Raw genomic sequence first — 23,447 nt, 5'->3', positions numbered from 1 at the left:
TTAAGCTTTAAAGTACGATCTTGCTTTTCCCATTTGTCTAAATTAGAGACCCACTGTTTAGCTTTTAGAACAAAGATTTTACATCCGGTTTCTTACAATAAGATATCCTTCATGAAGCCATGAAACTAAATCTAATAAATTAAGATACTGACACTTGCTAAAAAAAATTAAAAATAGAACAGATGCCTAGAGGAAAACACAATTATCGAATGGTTTCTTGAAATCAAGGTAACGAGGAATATAATAGCATTCATTCAGAATGTGTACCGAGAATTTATGCTGAGATTCAACATGCTTGTATGAAAAGAACGATAACACAGTTGAAAGGATGTATGTATGAGCAACAGATGAGGGAAGTTGATACACCTAGCAAGATGCCAATACAGTGAATGGAGAAGACAATGGTGAATGGATTTTAACCAGTAAAAAAAAATATTGTCATGTACTGCTCTTTGTTATGAAAAATGTTGGCCTAAAAGGAATAGATTTGGTAGATCTGTTCATTTTCTATGTGAAGTGATTAATAGAGGCCTATGAATAGGGATCTCTATGGTGATTCCTCTTGCTGCTGGAAAAGTCTTATTTTTTGCCACCATAGACAAAACTGTAGATGTTCAGTGTTTGTAACTGACACTGGAAACAATGGTGTGTTCAAGATAAAAGATGTCTTGATATGGAGGAGGAGGAGTCACCTGGCCAGCTACTGCAGGGAGGATATGTGGTGTGCCAGAGGCTGGGCCATGCAACTCCTAGCAGATTTGTTAACAACACGACAAACTCACTCCAACCTAATTCCTGTTTATTTTTGTTCCATCGACAGCAACGTAGATCGTTCACAGCTGCAAGCCCACACAAACCATGTAGACCCATAAGTAGGACAAAGCCGGGCTTCTGCTTTTGACAGACTACAAACAAACCTCACTAGCTCGGTTTCGAGATAAACAGGCTAGAAGTCCTGGCAGCTAAGATACCAGACCAACTTTATTTATGAAGCACTTTATACACCGACAGGACCTAAGTGCTATACACAATCATAAAATCCAATGCAATTATAAAAAATGATAAGATAAAATGATAAAACAGTGGCTCAGCTGCATTAACATCTTAGCAGAGCTCAGAAAAACAAGAAAAGCCTAAAATCATCTGCGCTTAATGCCTCTCAGATGTTATGGCATTTTCTACATGTAACAGCCATGAATACCCATCTGATGAATGCCCAGTGCATTTCAAAATATTTTAGATATGTGGTTTTCCTCAACTTTAGAGATTTTGTAGAACACCTTCAACAACCAGCTTTTATTTTAATTGAAGGCTATTTAAAAGAAAACACATGTGAGCACCTCTCACATTACAACATAAAATTTTTAGGTTTAAATAACTGGATTAAGATTCTTTAGTGTGTTGCATCAATAAGCACTTTCACTGTTTTAGGAAATCCAAAGGAGCTGGATTAGTAATGATACCAAAACATTCTACTAACAATTTCTGTGTACCTACAGTTTTGACGGTCTTGTTCCACTGGGTTTCTTTGGACCAATTACAGTTTTAAAATACTGCCTCATGCCTATTAATACCATAACTATCAAGCAGTATGTGAGCCATACGTACGAAGAGGTCAATCAATACAATTCCCTTCCACCTCTGAGCATGAATGAAATAAACAACAACCGGTGTACATGCCTGTCTCCCCTCACTGTGCACGTGTAGGATGTGCACACACACAAAGAAGCACACAACAAGCTCTGCATCCCTTACAAATAGGTTTTATTACCATAGAGATACTCTCTATGTGATCTGTAAGGAAGTTCAGTTCAAAACTATCACAATCATGTTGACGTATCAAAATTGAGTGTACATCCGTTTGAGCGGATATAGACAAAAGGTCAAGGATTAGTGCTGGACATGAAATGAAAAGGCTGTGTGTTTGCAGCGGCTCATGAAAATCTGCATATTTGCTTCTCACTGCATCTGATTTTGTTTCCATGCTCCTAGCTCTGTGTGAACTGTTCATCACGCTGCAGAAAAGGAAAAAACAAAACAAAAAAAAAAACAGGAGGTCAAATATGAACACCTCCGCTCTGTGTTATTAACAAACTGAAGTGCCGAGGCAACAAGCTTCCCTGATACTGCAGAAATGATGTATTTTTGAAATAATGAATGCAATCTAGGCTGAATGAAGGCCAATGTTTCAAGACATATTTTTAGGGATTTTTAATGTTGTATGTTGGAGCATGAGAGCACTTTCATAAGCTAGTGACCTTGGAAATGCAGTTTTCTGTTGAATCCTTTATTAAAAAGAAAAACAAACAAACAAAGAACAGACTAATAGTCTTGCAGTCCAAAGGACTTCCAGATAGTTCTTGGAGGCTGAGTTCAACATTGTATGCTCATTCTTCAGAAATCCCTCCCTGTCTTTTATTATGTAAATGACTCCCTCTGAAGAATTCCTTTCTTTGAGAGAAAAAAAAACAAACTAGAATGGGATTCTTGTGCATTAATTAAACAGTCATTAAAACATAACTGTATGTTTTTCCTGGTATAATGAGATTCCTGTGTTAATTTCTTAAAATCAAAGGCACAAAACCAAAGGAGAAACAAAATCAAACCTAAGTAAATGATCACAAGAAAGCTTACGCTGATTTCCCCTCGCCGTCCAGCTTCGCAGCATTGGCACCTTTCTTAGTGAGAAGGGACACAACTTTGTCGACCTCGCCATGCTCCACAGCTGCAAGCAGGCGCTCGTCATTTTTGTTCCACTCATTTACCTAAAGGACAATTTGAAAGAAAGAAGAAAAGCTGTCAGAATGAAACATAAAAATACAGTATTCACAAAATAAAATAAAAAAATAATTACAAAAAAAACAGAATGTATTAAGTGGAAGAGAAAATGATGCATGACTGCACATGACTATGTTTGAGAAAACAAGAAGTTCACAAAATAGGTCATGTTTTTGTTGACCTGGGAAATTAACAAGGATCTAAGTTGCTCATTTATATTGCAGAAGAGCTTCCCAATGATTGTTTTCACGCAAATATTTTATTGTATATTTTCTACCTTAAATATCAACAAACATCTGCCAATATTGAATGACATATTTTCTTGTATTTTAAATAGGGATAGGATTAGAGTTGGGAAATTCTGAACTATATAGTCTGATAAACTTTAAGAACTTCAATAAAAAATGTTTCAGTTACATTTAAGAGTTGCAAAGGATGCTAATAACTGGGGCACCATCAAAACAATCAACAATTTAATTCCAAATTCAAAATATTGCTTTTGAATTTGGAATTAAGATGCTATTGATATGTGCTACTGTATTGAGGATGCATTAATTTGCAGATTTTTAACGCACATTTACCACATATAATAAATGAGTACGGTGCTGTATAACATTTGGGTTTTTGAATTCATGGGTTTTTCCTACCTTAATTTTAACTTCCTTGGAAGCTCAGACTATCTGTCACTGTGATTTAAATATCTGAAAATCTAAATAAATCTGAAGAACATCTAAAAGGCTAAGAAATCCAAAACCTGAGGAATCATTCTTGGAGAGAACAAAATGTTATTTTACTCTGCTCTTGCAAGTACACACAAACACATACCATTTGTTTTCATATAGTGAGCACACACTGGGATTAGTTCCAGAAAGAATGAGCTCTGAGCAACAACATACACAAACCAAATGGCCACATAATGCGTCACTGACAGGCCATTAACACTAAAACAAGTCATCGACTGGAAAGCTTTAAGAATGACCTCATTCACATCTCATGCTAAACACACTCAAATTAAGTTTGTTGGAATAAAACACCACAGAGCAGAGATTTGGCATAGAAAAAAAGTATGTAAAATTATTTAATTAAGTGAATAAAAGAGAAACTCCATTTAAAGTACTTTATGAAAGCAGGTTGGAAAAGAAGGAAAACTGAACCCTTAGCCCACACTGACTTGGCAACATAAGTTCATTAGTCAGCTCTCCCTGCAGCCACCTGTGTGTATTAGTCTGCAGTCCAGTATTAGTATCTGACCTGATAGCCCACTGACCTACACATGGAAGCTGGTGGAGCTCTGGCTCCATTGATGCATGTGCTGAAGCTTATTTTAGAAATAGCAAAATGCCAAGTTATCACTACAGGGTGTAAAATAGCCTCTAGGGCAAACACCCAAGTGCGATCATTGCAGTACATTTTGCATAGCTGGTGGAAACTGGAGGGCTATAAAAATTCCCTCAATCACTGGGACAGCTGAGGTGACCACCACTGTCAAAAACACAAAGTCACTAACATGGAAAAGTGACATGAATACTGGAATTAAAAATATGGCTTGCAGAGGAGAATTTTCAAGTTTTTAATATAAGAGTCTAAAGGTTAAAGAGCTATATATCAACAAACATGCCAGATGGATACAGCGTGAAAAAAAGGATAGATATAAAAAAAGCGTCCCATGTCCACTGCAAAGTACAACGGAGGATCTGTGATGCTGTGGGCTTGTTTCTCCCAAGAGTCTGTGTGCATAATCATTATTCTTCTCAGATTACAAAGGAAAACAGACACTTGAGTTCATTCTCATAATCAATGAAAATGACTGCAGCTTTATCTCACTGACTAGCTGACTGGCCTCTCCTCAGGAAAAATCTCTACCAAATTAAAAGCATGAATTTCTATATAAAGAGAGAAAGCAAGTTCATTTTTTTAAGGTCAACTGTCATTTTAAGTTTTACACTTAAATTAAAAGAGGGTAGTCACTGTTTTCATGTTGATGACCAACTTGACATAGAAATTATTTATTAGATATAAAAATAATCTTTTTCTTTGTCATCTCAGTTTCTACGCCTAAATGAGGGAATAAAATACAAGAGATGGCTGAGAACTCCGAAGAAATTTTGTAAAGCAATGGTCGCAGATCTATTTCTAACTTTGTGAAATTACACTAAAACAGAAGACTGGTCGACGCCCTGTTGGCAAAAGCGGAGTTTCAAAAGCACCAAAAAAAACTACGCTAGACTTCAACAAGAAAAAAACTGGCACTTTTCTAAATAACCCCCCCAAAAAGAAGAATCTGTAACAATGTACATGTTTCTTTTCTTTCTTTGTCTGCCTGTAAAAAATAAATAAATAAAGAGCCTCATGATTTTTTTTAGTCATGTGTTTTTCATTTACTGCAGAAGGCATGTTTCACTAAAATAGTGAAAGTTCTATAAGAATAAAGAAATCTGAATGAAATGTGGACATCTGAAATATATCCCGAGGGACATAAATAAAGAAACATCAAAGGAACTTTGTTTACAATATTCATTTGCTCTAATTGAAACACATGCAGCGTTTGTTCAACAGAAGCCAACACTCCCCTTATCTTGTTTTGTGGATACCAGGAAGGGCAGATCCAACGGCTGTAATTGAGTGCCTTTATGATCCGGAAATGACAAAAATAAAATCAACACACCCCCATAAACGACAGACTGATTAACACAGGGAGTTACATTAGGAATTGTTAATTTATACTCATTGTTCCCTCAACCTAAAACTTGTCCAACATTTTTTGCTTAATCCTAACTAGTGTGTGCCTTATATGGCTCAAACCAATAAATCATACTGATATCTTTTGATACTGCATCTGATCCTGTAATGTTTGCATAACCTTGTCAGGAATAAATCAATCTTAATCTTCTCGTTTCCACAAGCTATCCCTTAAAATAAACTTTTCTTGCCTGTGTATGTAAAGCACCCAGACTGAGTGCGGACTTGCCAAGATGATCTCAACCAATAAGTGATAAAACGTCAGCGACCCGAAGGATCCTCTGCTCAAATGGTAATTTCTGGGAAAAATTCAGTCGTGCCTATTGAATTTCAAATGATGTGAATTATATTGGTAATGTTTAACATGTAAAAATGGAGCGAAGTATGTCATGAGAACATTAGCCTTTGTTATTATTTAAATAATAAGCAGCAAAACTTTCTAACATAAAACAATGACAATACTCTGACTTATTAAGTTAAAGAGTGAGCCAAACACAAAATTATGCAAATACTTTAATGTTAATCAAAATCCAGTCTATCAGTAATACTTTACTGGAAATATTACTTCATACATAAATAACACTAGCAGTACTATGTTCTTCAGCAACTTTTGCTACCATTTGCTGTCCATTCATAAGAATACATCTCTTCCAAACATCCATGATGACTTATATGGGGAGGTAGTAATCCCATTCTTTTAATGAAATAGATTTTTAATATCTATAAACAGTGTAAGATAATCTTTAGAAAGGAAAACCAGCCTAATTTCCTAATGTGTGCTCTACAATTCTGCTTTTTATGTCATGTTTATGTTGCATGTTCTCTCTTTATCTATTTTCAAATCTTAGTTTATTGGGACTATGATAACTCAGAATAAGGTTTGGGCATCAGATTTATTTCCTTTAAAACTAGTCTGACTTAAAAGTCAAAACTCTGATGAAATCCTCAGCATAAGCACTTATAGGGAAAAACTGAAGAACACGTGACCTTGCTGAACAAAAGAAATAACGGACAGTCAGGACGGAGCAGAATGACGTTGACAGCACCCAGCTACATTGCAGTAGACAAGTTTAAGTGGAGCGGAATGCACTGCTCCACTTTCGGCCACATACAAAGTAAACGCCATCGCTGGGAGGCTGATGAAAAAAGTATATAATGTACTGGCACAGACAGCTCAAAGCCAGCACAGTTTTCAACTAAAAAACAGTTGTCTATCTTCATAACAAAGAAAAACATTGCAAACTTGAATTTTTTATTTTTGGAGAAAAAGGTTAAGATTTTTTAAACCCTTTCACAGCTTATTGTTCATAATTATATATAATCTTTAAATCTGACTGCTCAGATCAGAGTTTACCCGAAGGAAGTAAAATTCCCTTCCTCTGCTGCTGTCAGTTCTGTTTCCTCTTGTTCTGTCTTTCCCCCTCCCCTCGTGCTTCTATTCTATTTCAAGTTTATCCGTCTTTCTCCTTTTTGTACTCCTGAGTGTGTTTACATTAGAATCGGGTGTGTGTTCCCTTTCTGTCCTTAGCCTGATGCTCATTAGGACACACAAAGAGTGAGCTGATAACACTAAGTGTTTCCTGTTTGCCCAGGCTTGAGGGCTGTCTGCGAGGACAAGCGAGTACAGAGCCACTGTGTAGAAGGAGTAAAAAGGCACTTCAAGGGTTTGGAAAGACATACCGAGAGAGAAAGAGATAGCAGAGAGCTTTAATTTCCACTGTTTGCAATCTGTTTATTCTTCTTTAACCTTGTCCTTCCTGTTATGCACTGACCCTTTTAATTAGAGAGTTAGCAGTTCTTGGAAGATAAATAGAATTATGAAGTGGAATGACAAAAAAATACATGGCTTACATTTATTATATTACAAGAAAAATATGAGAAGTGCGGTGTACATTTGTATTCGGACCACTTTTTATTCATAAAACTCAGTCCAATCAGATGCCACCAAATTAATACATTCATGACATGTGTGTGATTTAATTTCAGTATAATGAGAGCAGTTCTGTGAAGACCTCTGAGGTTTGTTACTGATGGATAAACAGCATAATAAGCAGGTCAGGGAACAAGCAGTTCAGAGAAAACAATTATGAATATGTTTTAAGCAAGGTTAGATTATAAAGTAATATCCCAAACTATAAAAGCCCCAGGGTGCAATGTCCAGTCCATCATCGACATCAAAAAGAGTATGACAAACCTAACAAGACACAGTCATCTGTCTAAGCAAACAGGCAGAGCAAGCAGTTGAACTGAACAAATCCACATCTCAGATTGGAACATCTGTCAGCAGGACAATTATTAATCGTTTACATTACAAATCAGACATTTATAGAAAAAAGATAGGGACCACAGCACGTATTATGTGGAAGATGAAGATTAAAACACCTTTCACACTGTGACACAATGTTGGCAGCATTTTGGATTCTTCCACAGATAAAGGAAAGGTGAGAGGTGATGAGACACCTTTCAGTAGATATTAAACCGCACAGCCAGAACTGCAACTCAGTGTCTTAGATCAAAGCCTGTTTTAGAATGTCCCAGTCAAAGTCCACCCCTAAATCCAGCTAAAAAATTCATGTTTGCATAGGTTCTACAGCTTTTTGCATTAAAATGTATTTATGGATGCCTCACTTTCAAGGTTATTTGTGAAAAGAAAATCTGGAAGTCGTAACATTTTACTTCAATACTAAGAACAAAAACATTAACCAGCATTCAGTGACTGAAAGAGATTATTTAATGCTTTTAATGTGGGATAGTTATTAAGTAATTTGACAAAACATTAACTCTAATAATTAATTTAAGTCAAGTTAAGTCAAGCTTATTTTACCCCAATGGATTTTTGTACAGAAGATAAAACTAACACACGAAGCACAGAAATTGGAGGGTTGTTTTATAACTTTTACAAAAATGTAAATCTTTGTTTGGGTAAAACTAAAATTCAAATTCTGAAAGTTGCTTTTAAAGGATAAAATAATTGGTCACCATGACACATTTTTATGAAAAACAAGGACTTTTGGTTTGCCTGTGTGTGTCTAACCAAACATAGATTAGGAATAAAGAAGAAGTACTGTATTAGCATAAAATTCAGAAAAAAGACTGCCTGGGTTAAAAAGAAAGAATGGTAAAAAAAATAAAAGACTAACAGACCTTCTTATATCAGCTAGATAAGAGCAAGAAAGTCAAAGCCATCCCAAATTACTTTGATAAATCCTTTCATCTTTTATCAGGCGGTAGGAAAACAAAACACCATCCCATTTTCTAAATCGCACACTAACCCACATTTGTCTTTTAGAGAAGTAAGAATTATGCAGTCTCTGGGATTTAATGAGAATGTAAAGTAGGTTAGACAGGAGTTAAGACACAGCCATAAAAAGATTTACTTCCACAGAGGAGAAACATGGATGCAGGTTGAAAAAGCCTAAGAGACCAAGGAGTGAAGTACTGAGAGAAAACGGAAGTGAACAAAAAATGTGAAAGCCGTACAGAATAAAACGTGAAAGTGATAAGAAGCCAGAGAGTGACACATATACAGTATCCCCACCCCCTCCCTTCATCACTGGTTGCTGTTCACTTCAAACCCCTTATCTGCTGCAAAGCTGATGCTCAAATCTCCTGGAACAAAACATCCTTTCTGTCGGGGTACAGCTGAAACTGCTTACTGCTCTGTGTACTACAAACACCCACTCACACATACACACACCGCGACAGTTTAGAGTCTGAAACCAAGAATAAAAGAGTAAGCACTCTGAAAAGTTAAACAAAGACCAGATGGTTGCTCTTAGAATGAAAGATGTTGCCATCTACTTCACAATGCTGGCCAATGCAGGCCTCACAGTTAGATGATGAAACAAATTCAGGTCATGGGAACATTGTTCCCCAGCTGTGAAATGGTCAGTATGTCTACCTGAGCCTCCCTCATAAGTTGAACTAGTGAACCTGACATAAAACCACTCAAGGCTGTTTCTACTGTGGAATTCCCGATTGACAGCAAATAAAAAGAAGAAGCTGAAAAATCAATGCTGCCAAACCAAATAAGTTGTGGTTTTCATTCCAAGCATTCCCTCCCCTTGCCAGAACTTGGTCCTCACATTACCCACAATGCAACTCAACCACTAATAATCAGGTTAGCCATCTGAACGTGTCATACTCAATGCGGTTATTGTAGCCACAAACCACTAGAATAAAGCTGATACAAGGAAACATGATCACTTCTTTTAAAGCTAATACATTCTTTCTTCTCAAGTCTTAATTTGCCAATTTGATACTTCCAAATAGAATATTTAGGGGTTTTTCACACTGTGCTGAAGGATTACATCAGTCTAAAAATTTATTTCTTTTTAGCAAAGTAATTTGAGTCTCTAAATCTTTCATTTAACAGTCTCAACAAAAACATTTTTTAACAATAACGTCTTACACTGGTAGCACACACAAAGGAGGCTGTAAAATAAAGATAATAATCACATTGAATATTTATTTGAAGGTCTTTGCTCATTTGGAAATAGTACCAGAAACACATCAAGACAAAAAAATAGAAACATTTTGCAACAATAAAAAGATCTGTGTCATGAGGATTCCCCCCTCATTATAGAGTTTGTGTGCATATTCAGTGATGCATCAATCAGACCTTCCCTGGTCGATAATGATTTACACTTTTTTTGTCGTTTGACCTGACAATTTCTATTTGAACAGTTCAGATACGTTTTTTTTTTTTTTAAGACACAAAAAAACTAAGAAATTTGTTGCAAGTTCTTGGATAAAGGTATGTGGAATAAAATATTTATTTACAGTATGTTTGCTGTTATTAGAAGTTTATTTAATATTAATCTTACATGTTTAATCAGTTTATTATATTTTACTCAGGCTTACAGAGTCATTGTTTCTCTTCTAGCCTTCACAAGTTTGCTCCAGTGTGTGAGAAGCCTAGCAACAAGCGATAAGTAAATGACTGTCATACCTCTGGAGTGACAGACCAGACCCAACGGCTGAGTGATTATTATTAGGCACAAAATATTCTGCGTGAAACTTGTTTTTAACTAAGGGTTGCATTTTTCTCACTATGTGTATTAATCTGATAAGTTTTTTTTAGAATATCAGCAATGACACCCTGTCTGTGTGCGAAGGGCATTAAACAGTATATATAGAGAAGTGATTCCTTTGTCTAGTCAGATCTCTCTTCTGAGTTCTCCGTCTGTACAGATGAAATAAAGCTGTGTTTTGTTCTCTCTTTTTAACAAGGTTTGGACTTTGTTAATTTTTCGCGTTCCACAGGTAGCATTTTTTTTTTCAGAACAACAGTAAATTTAGAAATTTTAAAATGAGCCTTTTTTTATGAATCAGAGAATTCCCCCCTTACATTTAACTGGGTATTATTAAAACCCGCTAAGTGTATCAAACACATGTTCGCTGTTTATGGTTTTAGAGACTAACAATGGCAGGAGGTCTTAGCAGGAGGTCCTGTTTAATGAACGGAGGGAAAAAATAGATTTTTCAGTATTTGAGTTGCTGACGCAAAAACAAATAAAAAATAAATAAACAGAAAAATCATCCAAAGAAAATGACGACTGAAAATTATTTAAAAAACAGCAGAGCAGTCCTTTGTAATTAAATCCAAATAGGAGGAGATTTTTATTTTATTTGAAACATCTCCCTCTGGATTTGTTCTGATGGATTATTCATCCATTCCTGCATTCTTCTATCCATCTTTCAGCATAATCCTGTTAGGGTTTTGTCAGAAGGGACCAGGAAACATTTCCAGCAGTCAACATGCAAGAGTACACCCCGATCAGGTTGCCAGTCCATCACAGATACAACAGAGGAGAGGGAACATTAAAATCAAGCCATTATCCCTCAGCTCCTTCTCTTAATTAACTCTTAAATAACTCTTGAGAAACTCATAAATAAGATTAGTTAAGGGATTCTAATACTTTTTACTCTTCTCACATATATTTCAGGAAGTGATTGTGCATAAATTATACATTTAACATGGTCACTTCCATAGAAAATGGTAATGGAGGGTTATAAATTAACTGCCTCGTAATTCCAGCATACAGCTGAAGGCTTGATGCACATGTCCAATGTTACCATTATGGGTGCAGTTAAAAAATAGCCTCACACAAAACTTCCTCAAGATACAAATAGCCTCCCCGGGTCTATAAATAAACACTGCTGGGCTTGGAAAGCAACCAGTTTCATTATACTTGAGGGTTGATTATAAAGTCACTGGAGAAGGGGAAAAAAACACTGCAGCGCTCATTTAAGTCAAGATAAGGCAGGAACTTTGAAAACACACACACACACCCACCCCCACACACAGGCATAGTGCAAAGCAAAGCACTAGAGTCCAATTAAAACAAAGCACTATACAGACTCATTGGTCCTTGTGTCAAACTGAAAGGAAAACATTAAAAAAAAAGAAATTTGGCCTGCTAAACAGTTCCTGAGTTGTTTCCATAAACCTGCCTGTCATCTGTTAAACCACAAAGAACTGAAAACTCCACTTTTAAGCATTCTCTGATACACTGTGTTTTACGTAAAGGACAGCTTTTGTTCTTCCAGTTGAAATGGGTCTCAGCATCCATCAATCCATCCATCTCTTGATGTAAATGCAAACCATGTTGCTCAAAAGGCTCTGTCATTCACCATCAGTAAATTAAACTTTGGCCTTTTAGTCTGACTGCTTTGCTTAGTTCAACAAGGTGTCTTGTTTATAGCCTTTCTTTCTTCATCGTATTCATGTTCTCCACTGTTACAACTCTATAATAGTCCTTCATGTTACCCTCTAAAGAGACTTTAGGCCTACATATTCCCCTTCTGCTGTGGTGCTATGCAAATGTGTGTAGCATGGTAATGCCACTTTAGCGAAATTTCAAAAATATGTGGAATAATCTGTTATGTTAGTCTCTCTTGGTTGTTTTAGTGGTGATCTTTCATTTTACTTTGGGTTACTGATTAAGCAATATGTCTCCCCTTAGCCACCCCAGGAAGTAGTTACAAATCTGTAACCACAATAAAAGGCAAATGGCAGCAGTGAGTCTTTCACTACCTTGTTCAAATAACTACATTAACAGCAATGCTAGTATAAAGGCATTCTACGCTTTATACCATAAAAGAACTCTTAGCAGACAAGTATTCTCAAAATAATTCTTCCACATTGTCACACAGTGGCCTCTCAAGAAACACCCACAAACAAATCTGCATGCAAATATGAGCAGACAGCAGCAGTACGCCCAGCTCCCACAGCATTGGGTATATTTGCTGATGAGCAGGTTTCCTTGTTGAAGCTCTGGAGTTCATATAAACACCTGATAAAAAAGATGTCCCACAGGCAGTTCCTGCTTTAAGTGGATCCATGTTTAAGGACTCCCCGAGTCATTTTTACCATGTCTCCCCTTGCTTTTCATTTAACATACAGCTCACATCAGCATTTACAACATTCTTCAGGGATGTTAAGAGGGCAAATTCAAGTGAGTCCTTTGCATGTTAAGCAATTAATAAATTGGATATACAAGGTGCAACATATTACCATACAAAACTCAGGTTTTCAACTTTTAAAAAAGGAAGGTACAAAAATGTTTGGAAACATGTCCCCCGTCAGATGTGGGAAAGACTAAAAGCACATTCCAAAGTTTTCCACCCTTTTCAAAGACTGTGCAGGAATCCTGACTGGATGAAGCAAGGGTCATAAATATCCATTGGGCTGCTGTATTCCTGTTGACGATTGATGATGACATGGACACACAGCCTTCCTCCACCGCCTCTGCCAGATTAACACAACGTTGCCCCAGAGGTTTCACTCTCACTAATGCCCTTCCAATGCCCCCAGACAGAATAAATCATTGCATGCCAACTAAAGTCAGATTTGGCCAAACTAAACACACTTATGTCAGAACAGTACAAGTTGAACTTTCAAGAAAAAAATATATCTCTAACTAGACTAATCTGAAATTGTAATGGATGGTGTTTTTTTCCCGTTTTTTTTTTCTCTCGTGATTCCTTGATGTGCCGAACAAAGAATCCTGAGAAACTGAAGTTCAATGTTTTTTATCCAAACATTACACAAGGCACAGTATTTTTTTAAGAAATGTTTTCAGATGATCAGCATGTGATGTTCTGCTCTTTTCTGCTCCAGTTCATAACAGACACATTTCATAACTCCTGAAAAGAGGACACCATTCCTCAGATGTTCACATAAACAAATCGATAGCCTTTACAAATTTAAGACGCCTCAAATTGAGCCACACAGTGAATACACAGTTTAGGGTTTATGGTTTTGATTAACTGAAACCATAAAGCAGCTGTGGGGCGTGAGAGGAGACAGCATAATCCACACATCGATTAGACACAGAGGAGATAATAAAGGGTGTGTGTGTGTGTGTGTGTGCGTGCGTGTGTGTGTGTGTGTCTGCTGTGGTTACTAATCTATGCATGAGTGTGTCTGTGTGTAAGCCTTGAGTAATCCAGCTAAGACTAGCAGCTGGGGCAGCAGGTTTAGCAGTGTGATAGGATGGAGTGCAGGTTGAGTATGCATCCAAATCACAATCCAAATCACAGACAAAAGCAAAATGACGATTCAGTAAATTTCTAGTGTGTACATGTTTCTTCTCAACAGCATAGCTAATTATGTTTATCTGATGGCCACAAGGGAATGGAATAAGTATGTTGTACAACATTTTTAGCTTATCACGCACAAGTCATCCAGTCAACAGTTGTGAAACAGATTTTGGTAAGATTACTATGATTTTTTTATAAAAATCCACAAATAATACACATTAAAAATTATGTGTAAAAAGCATTAAAATAGCTCTCTTTTTTATAAAATGCTATCTTTAATTTCCGTAGATTTGTAGTGTGCAATGTTTCCAACAAAATATATGCATGAAAAGAGTTTTGTCCTAATTTATATATATTTTAAATTTCTAGAAGAGTGGTTTTCGAAAAGCAGGAAACAAAATGACATTTTTCTTTGAATAATGCAATGTGGGCGTGTGTGCATGTGTGTGTGTGATGTGTGTGTTTTGTTGATTATCAATAACAGGAGCAGAATGTGGGTCACTTGTTCTCTGGCAAACCTTGCTACTAGATCATTGGATGTTTGGGATTCCCCTCACTATGAAATTAAATCTAAAAACATAATTAATAAAATATGTCCATTTTGTGTTGAAATTAACATTTTCAAGAAGATTTTAGTTTATCAGAAAATCTCACCCTTATTTTTTTTATTTACACTCTGGATCACCCAAAGTTGCCTAGAAGATACAAATATTCTGCTGAACGCACTTGAAACACCTCGGGTCCATAACTTTTAATTCCAACTTTAAAGGGACAAAGACCTTTCCTATTTGCCACTCTTCAAAATGGGACAGACAAGAGAACTGGCATTTCAGGTAAAGCAAATGATGGTGATGTTTCTATCTTCAATGGTCAAGAAATGGCTACAAATGCAAAATAGATATTTTGCCAGAGCAAAATGTAAACAACTGGAACAACAAACATGTTAAAACATAACTTAACTGTGGTTTATCACACCGGGGTTCACTTTCTCTAGTCACATCCAGGCCTGATTACTGCCACACCTGTTCTCAATCAAAGCACTTCTTAAATATGACTTTTTTTTTTTTACACTTTTTTATAAGTTATCTGTCATGTACAATTGTGTTCTAGTGAAAAACTCAATGCTTACTAAACTGTTAATTATTTATAAGTTCACATTCCATAATGATTTTTAAAAAATAAACCTAAGAAAAAAGTTACACGCACCACTGCAAAAAGTTAGTCTAAACCACTGAGGAAATATTTATTATAGCTCCTAAACTGCAACAAGATGCAGGAAACCATTGAGGGTCTGTGTGAGAGGCTCTTTTATATATGCACAACCATACTACTTGATTTCCAACGGTGGTCACTATTGCAGTTCCAAGAATAAGAGAGTCGTAAAAGTGCAGGTAATATAACCTTCATTACTGTTGATTGAAGCAGCAGATAAAAGGTAATGCAATGTAGGGCCGGAATAAATAAGTTCTTTTTCTTTGCAAAGGGATATCTTTTAATACAAATGTACTTAATTATTTTTCCACTCTTCAGATAATTTATGGATAAATTCCGTGTTGGACAGAGCAAGAAGGCCTGCAAGTCTCTCTATGGCTATTTGCCAAACTGATTCCCAGAATCCAGATTATACTGTCTGTGTCTGTTAAACACTGCTCCATTTCCACCAGACTCACAGAGGCAGACACAAACAGAGAAGCTCATTTCACTGTTTGTTTGCCTTTGTACGGTAATCCAAGATAATACACAAATCTGCAAACTAGAGCAAATTCAGAACAACGAAAGATGTAACAAAAGAAAAAAACACACTTTTTTATGAAAATGACTTAACAGAGCTGACAAACAGAAGACATTTGCTGATACACACTGAAGAATTCCTCTGATCCACTTTGTCCTTGCATAACAACACACCTGCTCAAAGTTTCTGATAAACCAACCTCCCTAATAGGTTCTGGTATGCACAGAATTTCAGTGGGAAAATACGTTTAGTCAAAGGTCAGTCCACAAGACGTGTATGATGACTGTGGGACCGTGCTCACATAGCCAGCTGTCTTCTCACCTAATCTGGGCAGAAAAAAAATTAACTGGACAATGCTGCCAGCCTAAAACGTAGGCAGCCTTTTCACACTCTGTAGATGAACAGCACACAGTCCAGCATTAGTGAAAGCTGATTTACTAATTCTGCTCAATGTTTACAGCAAGTATGCATTGTTCTTATATTAAATGTACCATCTCAAAATCAAACATATTGCTAGGCAGAAATATGATGAAATTTATATCATTAGTGCAGGTAAAACAATAAAATATGATTTTATTTTTGTCTCAAGCTGGTTCAACCTTGACAAAGCATGAAAAATCAAATCTTTTATCATTACTGAAACACTCCACCTGCTGTGGAAGTTAAAGCTAAAGACCTAGAGTTAGCCATTTTCACCATCAGTGAGAAGTCATTAAAATGAAGTCAGAGGAAACCCAGAGATTTTAAAAGGCATATAAAAGCCAAAGCTGTATTTTCTATAATATGTAGTGAGAAAAAGAAAGAGGGAGAGAGAGACAGAAAGAAAGAGGCAGTGAGAGAGAGAAGCTGCATTTTCAAATTCTGTTAAATTTTTGTCTAGAATTTTGTAATTTGCTGTATTTACATTAATTCAGAAATTTAATTAAAATTATGTGCGAATAAGCTGGTTAACACTTCACATCATTAAAGTCATCAAGTTTTCCCCCAGTGCTTTATAAGCCTGGTGTTCCAATCAACCAAATACCAAACAAATGTTATTTCACTGATGATTGCAATTAAGTACATTTTGCAGCTATATTGGTATGTGGGTGTGGACGAACAGCCGTAGAGATTTTGAACGATGCACTGATAATGTTCCCTGTCAGACACGTGTGGAGGTAAAACAAAAAAATTAATTGAAATGAAATGTTTGATATGAATATGAATATACGTCTTTTTTTATTATTATAAAACCCAGACTAAATATGTAAGTATGTAGATATGAGAAACCTTAAAAATTAAGTCTATTCCATAATACAAGTCTATTAGTTCATGTTTTGAAGCCCAAATATGCAAAAAAAATCAACTGATTTATATAGGACTCCAAAGAAAATATGGTCCTCATGACGTTAAAATAGCAAGACTCGTTTAATTTGTAATGCAAAAACATGTTACATGCATCATTAAAAAGTTTTGTTTGCGCTCATGTAGCAATTTCCATTTTCTACAGAAGAATTCATTTGACTAAATTCACCAGGCCTCTGGTTTGATAGCTGCCTGGGCCTGGAGTCGTCTGACTGTGAATTAATGAATGAATCCAGAGCTTTTGCTGATACAAGTAGAAATCTATTCTAATCAGGGTCATCTGATATACAAGTAGATTTGAATTATGTTGCGCTCTCACTAGTAGTCATTTAAAAAACCCCAATGTTATTTTCTACTGTTATCACTGCGCTCTTATCCGTCCATATCGCTTACAAAAATAACACATCTTGTTCTCTCCCACAGTCGCCTGCTTTTTAAATGTCTGCTCCGCTTGGACCTCATGTTGTGGAGGTGTTCAAGTGAAGCCTTGGCAGCCTGTTTGACTCAGTTCACTGTGTTGGAAGAGGGCACTTACGAGCAAAACATTTAATTAATTTCTAAATCTCAGCCAGTGCCAATTATCAGGCTGGAAATATGTTTACTTAATGAAAAAGCTATTTACAATGGTACTGGGTTTCTATTATTTTCTAAAAGGAAATAAATAAAGGAATTGTTTTAGGGTGGTAGTGGAGGTCGGGAGACGGATAAATTCCTAAGTAATCTGTCATTGACACACAAAACCTAAAATAGAACCCATGGGATGTTTTCTTTCTATTAAAGTGGCTCTGGTTCTCTATAAAAAGCTGTGGAATGACTATTGGCTAGGATAAACACATTACCCTGTAAAACCTTTTTGTCTTTATAAATATCCAGTCATTTAAGTTATGCAACAGTGGACCGCAAAACTGGCAAGATGTTACTCCAATAAAAAGACGGATCTTCAATTAAAAACAATGTCTTTGATGTTTTATCTAAAAACTAATGACTGGATGTTATGCAGTTTGTCAGTGTAGAAGCAGATGGATATATTTTCTGAACATCAAGTGGATCTTAAAAGGTTTACAGAAAACTGCTGCAAGACTATTTTTTCTTTTTTTACATGACTCACGTTGAACAATTCTACTGTTGATTTAAGATATGCTTGGACTCACAATGTATGAAAAATTTAACCCCTTTTAATTTTTAGCAGGCAGTTGGAAATTTCATCCCTTTTACAAAATTCCCAGTTCCAGCACCAGAAAAGTAATGAAGCTGCCATCACCATCTTTCAGTGAGGGTATGATCTGTACAGTGATGTTTTTGTCAAAAATACCTTTTGGGTTGAGGGACGGGGGGGAAATCATCTTTGGTTGAATCAACACATTTTCCTCCTGGTTTTGAAAGATTGTCAAACCTGGATGTTTTATTTTAGACAAATACACATTGGTTGAAACCTAATTTCTTAGTTCAGACAAAGGGACATTCAACCAGACAGTCAACCAGTATATCAGGAAATCCTGCAGCTCCTCCAGAGTTGCTGTGGCCATGCTGGCCACCTTTCTGACTAAGGTCTAACTTGAGTTTTTCTGATGTGTTTTGATATAATGTCCTTCTCCTGACAGATACCTTTAAACAATTCCATCATTTCTCTGTGACCTCTAAAAAGCTATGTCTCTAGGTAAAGGATATAAATGTGAACGAAATCCTACCAGGACAGCTGAATTTTACTTCCTTTAATCAAGTTCTCTTTTTTAATTATTTCTTATACCATTTTGACCTAATGTGTTACTTCATTTTTAAGTTTCATAATGTAACTTATGTGAGCTATTGCATAAACACAGTGGAAACCATCACCATTCTTAACCTGAAATCACAACACTAACTTGTTTTTTTTTCATAAAAGATAAAACTATGTTCCAACAAACATAGCGAAACACCACTGCTTCTATTTTAGTTTCCTTTGGCAACTCCTGTCCACACTGTATCATGTTAATGTTTGGATATAAAAATGATATGTTACAAAAAGCAGCATCAACAGTTCTGTGAGCAAATGTGACAATGTACGAGTGGGTGGGCTGCAAAGGCATGCCTAACATGGCATCAGTTGCGTTTCCAAGCAACATCAACATCCACAGGTCTTCCTGTTCCCCTCTCCTGCCGCCTACGACTGACTGGTTTCACGAGGACGAGAGTTTTGCTTCAGCATGAGCTCAACCTACTGAGAACTGTAACCCAGATTATAGCAGTAAAACGGTTAAGTAGTAAAAGTAGAAGTAGAATTCATTTTACTGGTTAAGAGGGAACTATTTGACCTTGCCATCATGCATTCAACATTTGCAAAAACAATGGACACTATTGTACTCCTCCACAAAGCTGACTCGATTTGCAAAAAGTTTACAAATTTCAAGCAGTGGCAGCACAATGATTGCAACACGTGGGGCCACAGGCTTTTTCCCTCAAACAGCAATCAAGGCTCCACTAATGCTTTGCTGTGTGTTTTGGGGATAACTATGAAAGGAAGGGTGTACTCCATCTAATTCCTGTTCTGCTGGATAGTTTCTCCCACATGCCATTTAACCAGAGCGCCCCACACACTTCTAATCTCCTGGAAACTGTCTACATAAACCAAATGTGCCATTTACTCAGCCTTCTTTGACTCCTACATCAGACACACCTTCCATCCCCCACAAAAAAAAGTTTTTTGTTTTTTTTTCTGTCAGAATCCCAGACTTTTCCTGTTAGCTGTTTGGCTCTGTGTCATGAGGGGTCAACATGACAACAGATGATTCAGACGGTGTGGAGACGCCTCACTTCCTGTAGCTGTAAGAGCATGTCAAACCCGGACCAAATGAATGACTGTACCGACAGGGAGAAATTCTTCCCTAAAGACTGATTCATAGTGTACGGGATAAGATCCTGGCCTGGAATAGTGAGCAGTTTAAGGAGTTGTTGTGAACTTTGTGGGACAAGTCTGGTGTATAAGTCTGTATCCTGCGCCATAAATAACAGCTTTTCCTTGCCAGGATGTCAAAACTTCTAATGACATGCACCGTATGAACTGAAAAGCTGCTACACAAAAAAGAAATCAATCATGGCAAACTTTCTTCGGTTTATAAGAGCTCTACGGGGAGCTCCAAATGAAATACACAGACTTCATCAATAAAGAGTATTTATTTACCCTTCTACCTCAGTTTGCTTTTTCTACCAATAAGCCATACGTTGCTGTTGGCCTTAAAGCTGAGAGATTCTGCCAGAAAAATCCTTCACGATTTCTTTGAGCCAAACATACACAGACAGTGAGTCAAACCACTCACAGACTTATACATGTGCATGCACACACAGTTTATACAGTCAGGAACATATGCCTAAATACTTACATCAGTTTTCCTAAACTTGGCTTTAAGGCTCTTCATGTTAAGTCTGATCCATGCAGTCAGTCACTCAAATTGCTTCGCTGATCTCCTGCAAAGAACAAAACACAGATGTTTAAACACGGCCTCAATGACGTTTCCTCCTATTTTAACTGTGACTCTGAAGATTTCTGACTCATTAAGTGCTTCGGGGATGTTTCTTCCACAAGGTAACGGTGAATATGAGTTGAAAATATATCATGCTTCAGCAGTGAGCCATGAGTTTCACAACCCAGTAAATCAACCCAGTTTTTACATTACAATGTCTAAAAATGACAGTTTCATTAACAAAAAGCTCAGTATGCAATAAACCTGTTAAATATCCAACTATTTCACCTCAGTTAATAAGCAACTGTGGCTGAAAATGCCATTTATTCCAAAAAGGATGTTATAAATCACAAAAAATCCCCAGGGAACCAAAGTTTTGTTTCCTAAGTGCCTCAAGCAGTTTTCAGTTCTTTAAGCATCCAAGCATGTTAATTACTTCAGCAACAGGGTTTAATTTCAACTAAGAAGCAAAAATGCAGTGCTTTGCAAAAGTACTCTAACTCCTTGTGCTTTTCCTTATTTAAAAAAATAACATTAAAAGCCAAAAACATCTACTTCAGTATAGAGCATATTGAAGACCAGGCTGCAAAGACTTCAATATACTTTAAATGGATGTTTTGTTTTGAAACAACACAAAATAATGCATAATTACAAAGTGGATCAAAGGAGTTGTTTTTTGGGGTTTTTTTTTGCTTTCTGAAAAAAATATTTAAAAAGTATGGCATGCATTCCCACCACTCAACAAGCCATGGGCATTTTTTGCCAATTTCTCCTGTCCAAAATAGCACAAGTTTAGTCAGGGTTGAAGGAGAGTGTGTGAGCATCACTTTGAAAGTCTTGTCACAGATTCTTAACTGGATTTAGATCTGAACTTTGACTGGACCATTCAAACATAAATATGATTTACTAGAGCATTCCACTGTAGCTCTGCAGGTTGGGTGTTTAGGGTCAGAGTCCTGCTGGAAAGTGAACTTCCATCAGACTCGCAAGGTTTTTTCTGTCCTGCACCGTCCATATTCCCATCAACCTGTCTGCTAATGAACGGCATGTCCACATCAAGATACTACCTCTACCATAACTCACTGAAGGCTTAGCAGATTAAAGGTGTTGTGCTGCAGAATCACCTTTTTCCACATGTTTTGTGTGTAGGACAAGAAGACCATATTAGAGCACCTTTCTCTAAACTTTCCATCTCTCATTTACATCTATATGCATGTCATAAAGCATGAAAGTCTTATTGAACAAGAGCAAATCTATCTAACAATACAACTCATATCAAGTAGAGGCAGCAGAATACCCTTTATTGTCAGAATAAACGCAAAACATAACAGACATGAGGTAAACTGTGTCAAGAAGGGAGAAGAGTGGCTCTCTCATCAAAGTTCAAGAGACAACAAACGATTGCAGTTTCCCAGTCCCTACATAAAGTATGTGAACCGTTCAAAGCTGCAACTCGTCTCCCTCTGAACACATCCAATATATGAGGCGTGCATCCCTGTACAGCACCGAGCTAGATCAGGTTAAACGCCGTGGAATTGAACAGGAGCTTCTTTAAGGCTCCGCTGAGATTTACTTACAGCGAGTTATGAGCGGTTTGGCTAAAGCAATGTCCGCAACTACAACTAAATTACCCAATGTGATTATGAAGCTATTAGACACTTACCTTACTGTGTTGGACTCACACGGACAAATAAAAAGAGACAACAGCTTTCTTTCTTTTCTCTTTTCAGGACAAAAACTGATCAGCTATTGAACAACACAGACAACAGCGAGCAGCGGTGAAGCCAAATCAACGCGGAGAATGCATTTAAAAGCTACGAAGAAATAGTCCGAGACAACACGGTGGTTCGACTCGGCCCGCATACATTAAAAGTTGAGTCGTTCGTGGACTCCGTCCCTCCTCTGGCTCGGGACTGAACTCAAAGGCTGCCTCAGCCAGAAGCCCGGTTTAGGAAAGTGACGTCACGCCCCTGTTCTCCATTGTGCCCCATTCATTGCTGTTAAAGGAGGATTCCGCCAAAAAATGTTTTAAAAAAATCCCACAAGACCAATAAGGGCGACAAATGTAATTCCTGAAGGACCGGAGGCTGTCAGTTTAGATATTATTCAGTTCCTACAACACATAAAAATAGTACAGTATATTTCTAGGATCACCATTTTTTTCTCTTTCTCTTTAACTTTTTTAAAAATTGTCATTGTTACCAATTTTGAGTTTCTTTTAGTCTAGTCACTGTTTAATTGTTTCCTGTCCTGTCCACCAGTGGTGTCGCTAGAAAGTTTTCAAATGAGTGACCAGATGGACACCACTATTAATTTGGTGATGTGACAGCATTTTTTTTTTTTTATTACCATGTGGTCTTATACAGAGGGGTGCGTGGTAGGGTGTGACATGGACATATAATGGCATGCTCTGATGGAAATGCCTTTGCCTATGTTAAATTTAAATTGCACAAATAGAGAAATGTAATTGGTAGCGATGGAGGTGTTTGTCAGAATATTAAATGTATTGGTGGTGAATGTTTAAAACAACAAAACCTGACCAAATAACTGTACATTATAACAGAAAACAAGAAAGATGAGATAATGCAGAAAAATTGGAAAATATAATAAAGAGAAAAAAAATGATCAATGTTAGAAATTGTTCACTTGGGGCAAGCAAACTTAAACATAGGATGGTTATCCCTCTTGATCCTTTTTTCACTGGAGGTTTATCCAAATAAACTTATTTTCATTCTTTTCGATAATTGTTTTCTTAGATGAGTTAGGCAACTTTTTACTTAATGCCCTGAATCTGATGGTTTGGAATTACAATTCGGCTTGGATTCAATTGTACTTTGTTTTTGGATTAAATCTGACCAGCTCTAGTTGAA

General features: G+C 36.7%; 1 protein-coding gene across 1 annotated transcript in view; it reads right to left on the bottom strand.

The window, feature by feature from the left end:
* rai14 (retinoic acid induced 14) overlaps positions 1-22,513 on the bottom strand; it is a 39,261-nt gene extending 16,748 nt beyond the window's left edge. Inside the window, 3 exon segments of the mRNA XM_044144176.1 lie at positions 2,635-2,765; positions 20,497-20,581; positions 22,241-22,513. Of these exon segments, the coding sequence (XP_044000111.1) occupies positions 2,635-2,765; positions 20,497-20,532 (167 nt within the window). The 5' untranslated portion in view covers positions 20,533-20,581; positions 22,241-22,513.
* Between the last annotated feature and the right edge of the window lie 934 nt (positions 22,514-23,447).

This window comes from Gambusia affinis, linkage group LG17 (assembly GCF_019740435.1).
Source record: "Gambusia affinis linkage group LG17, SWU_Gaff_1.0, whole genome shotgun sequence".
Taxonomy (NCBI): domain Eukaryota; kingdom Metazoa; phylum Chordata; class Actinopteri; order Cyprinodontiformes; family Poeciliidae; genus Gambusia; species Gambusia affinis.
The sequence above is the reverse complement of the archived record's forward strand: the minus strand, read 5'-3'. Positions and strand labels throughout refer to the sequence as shown.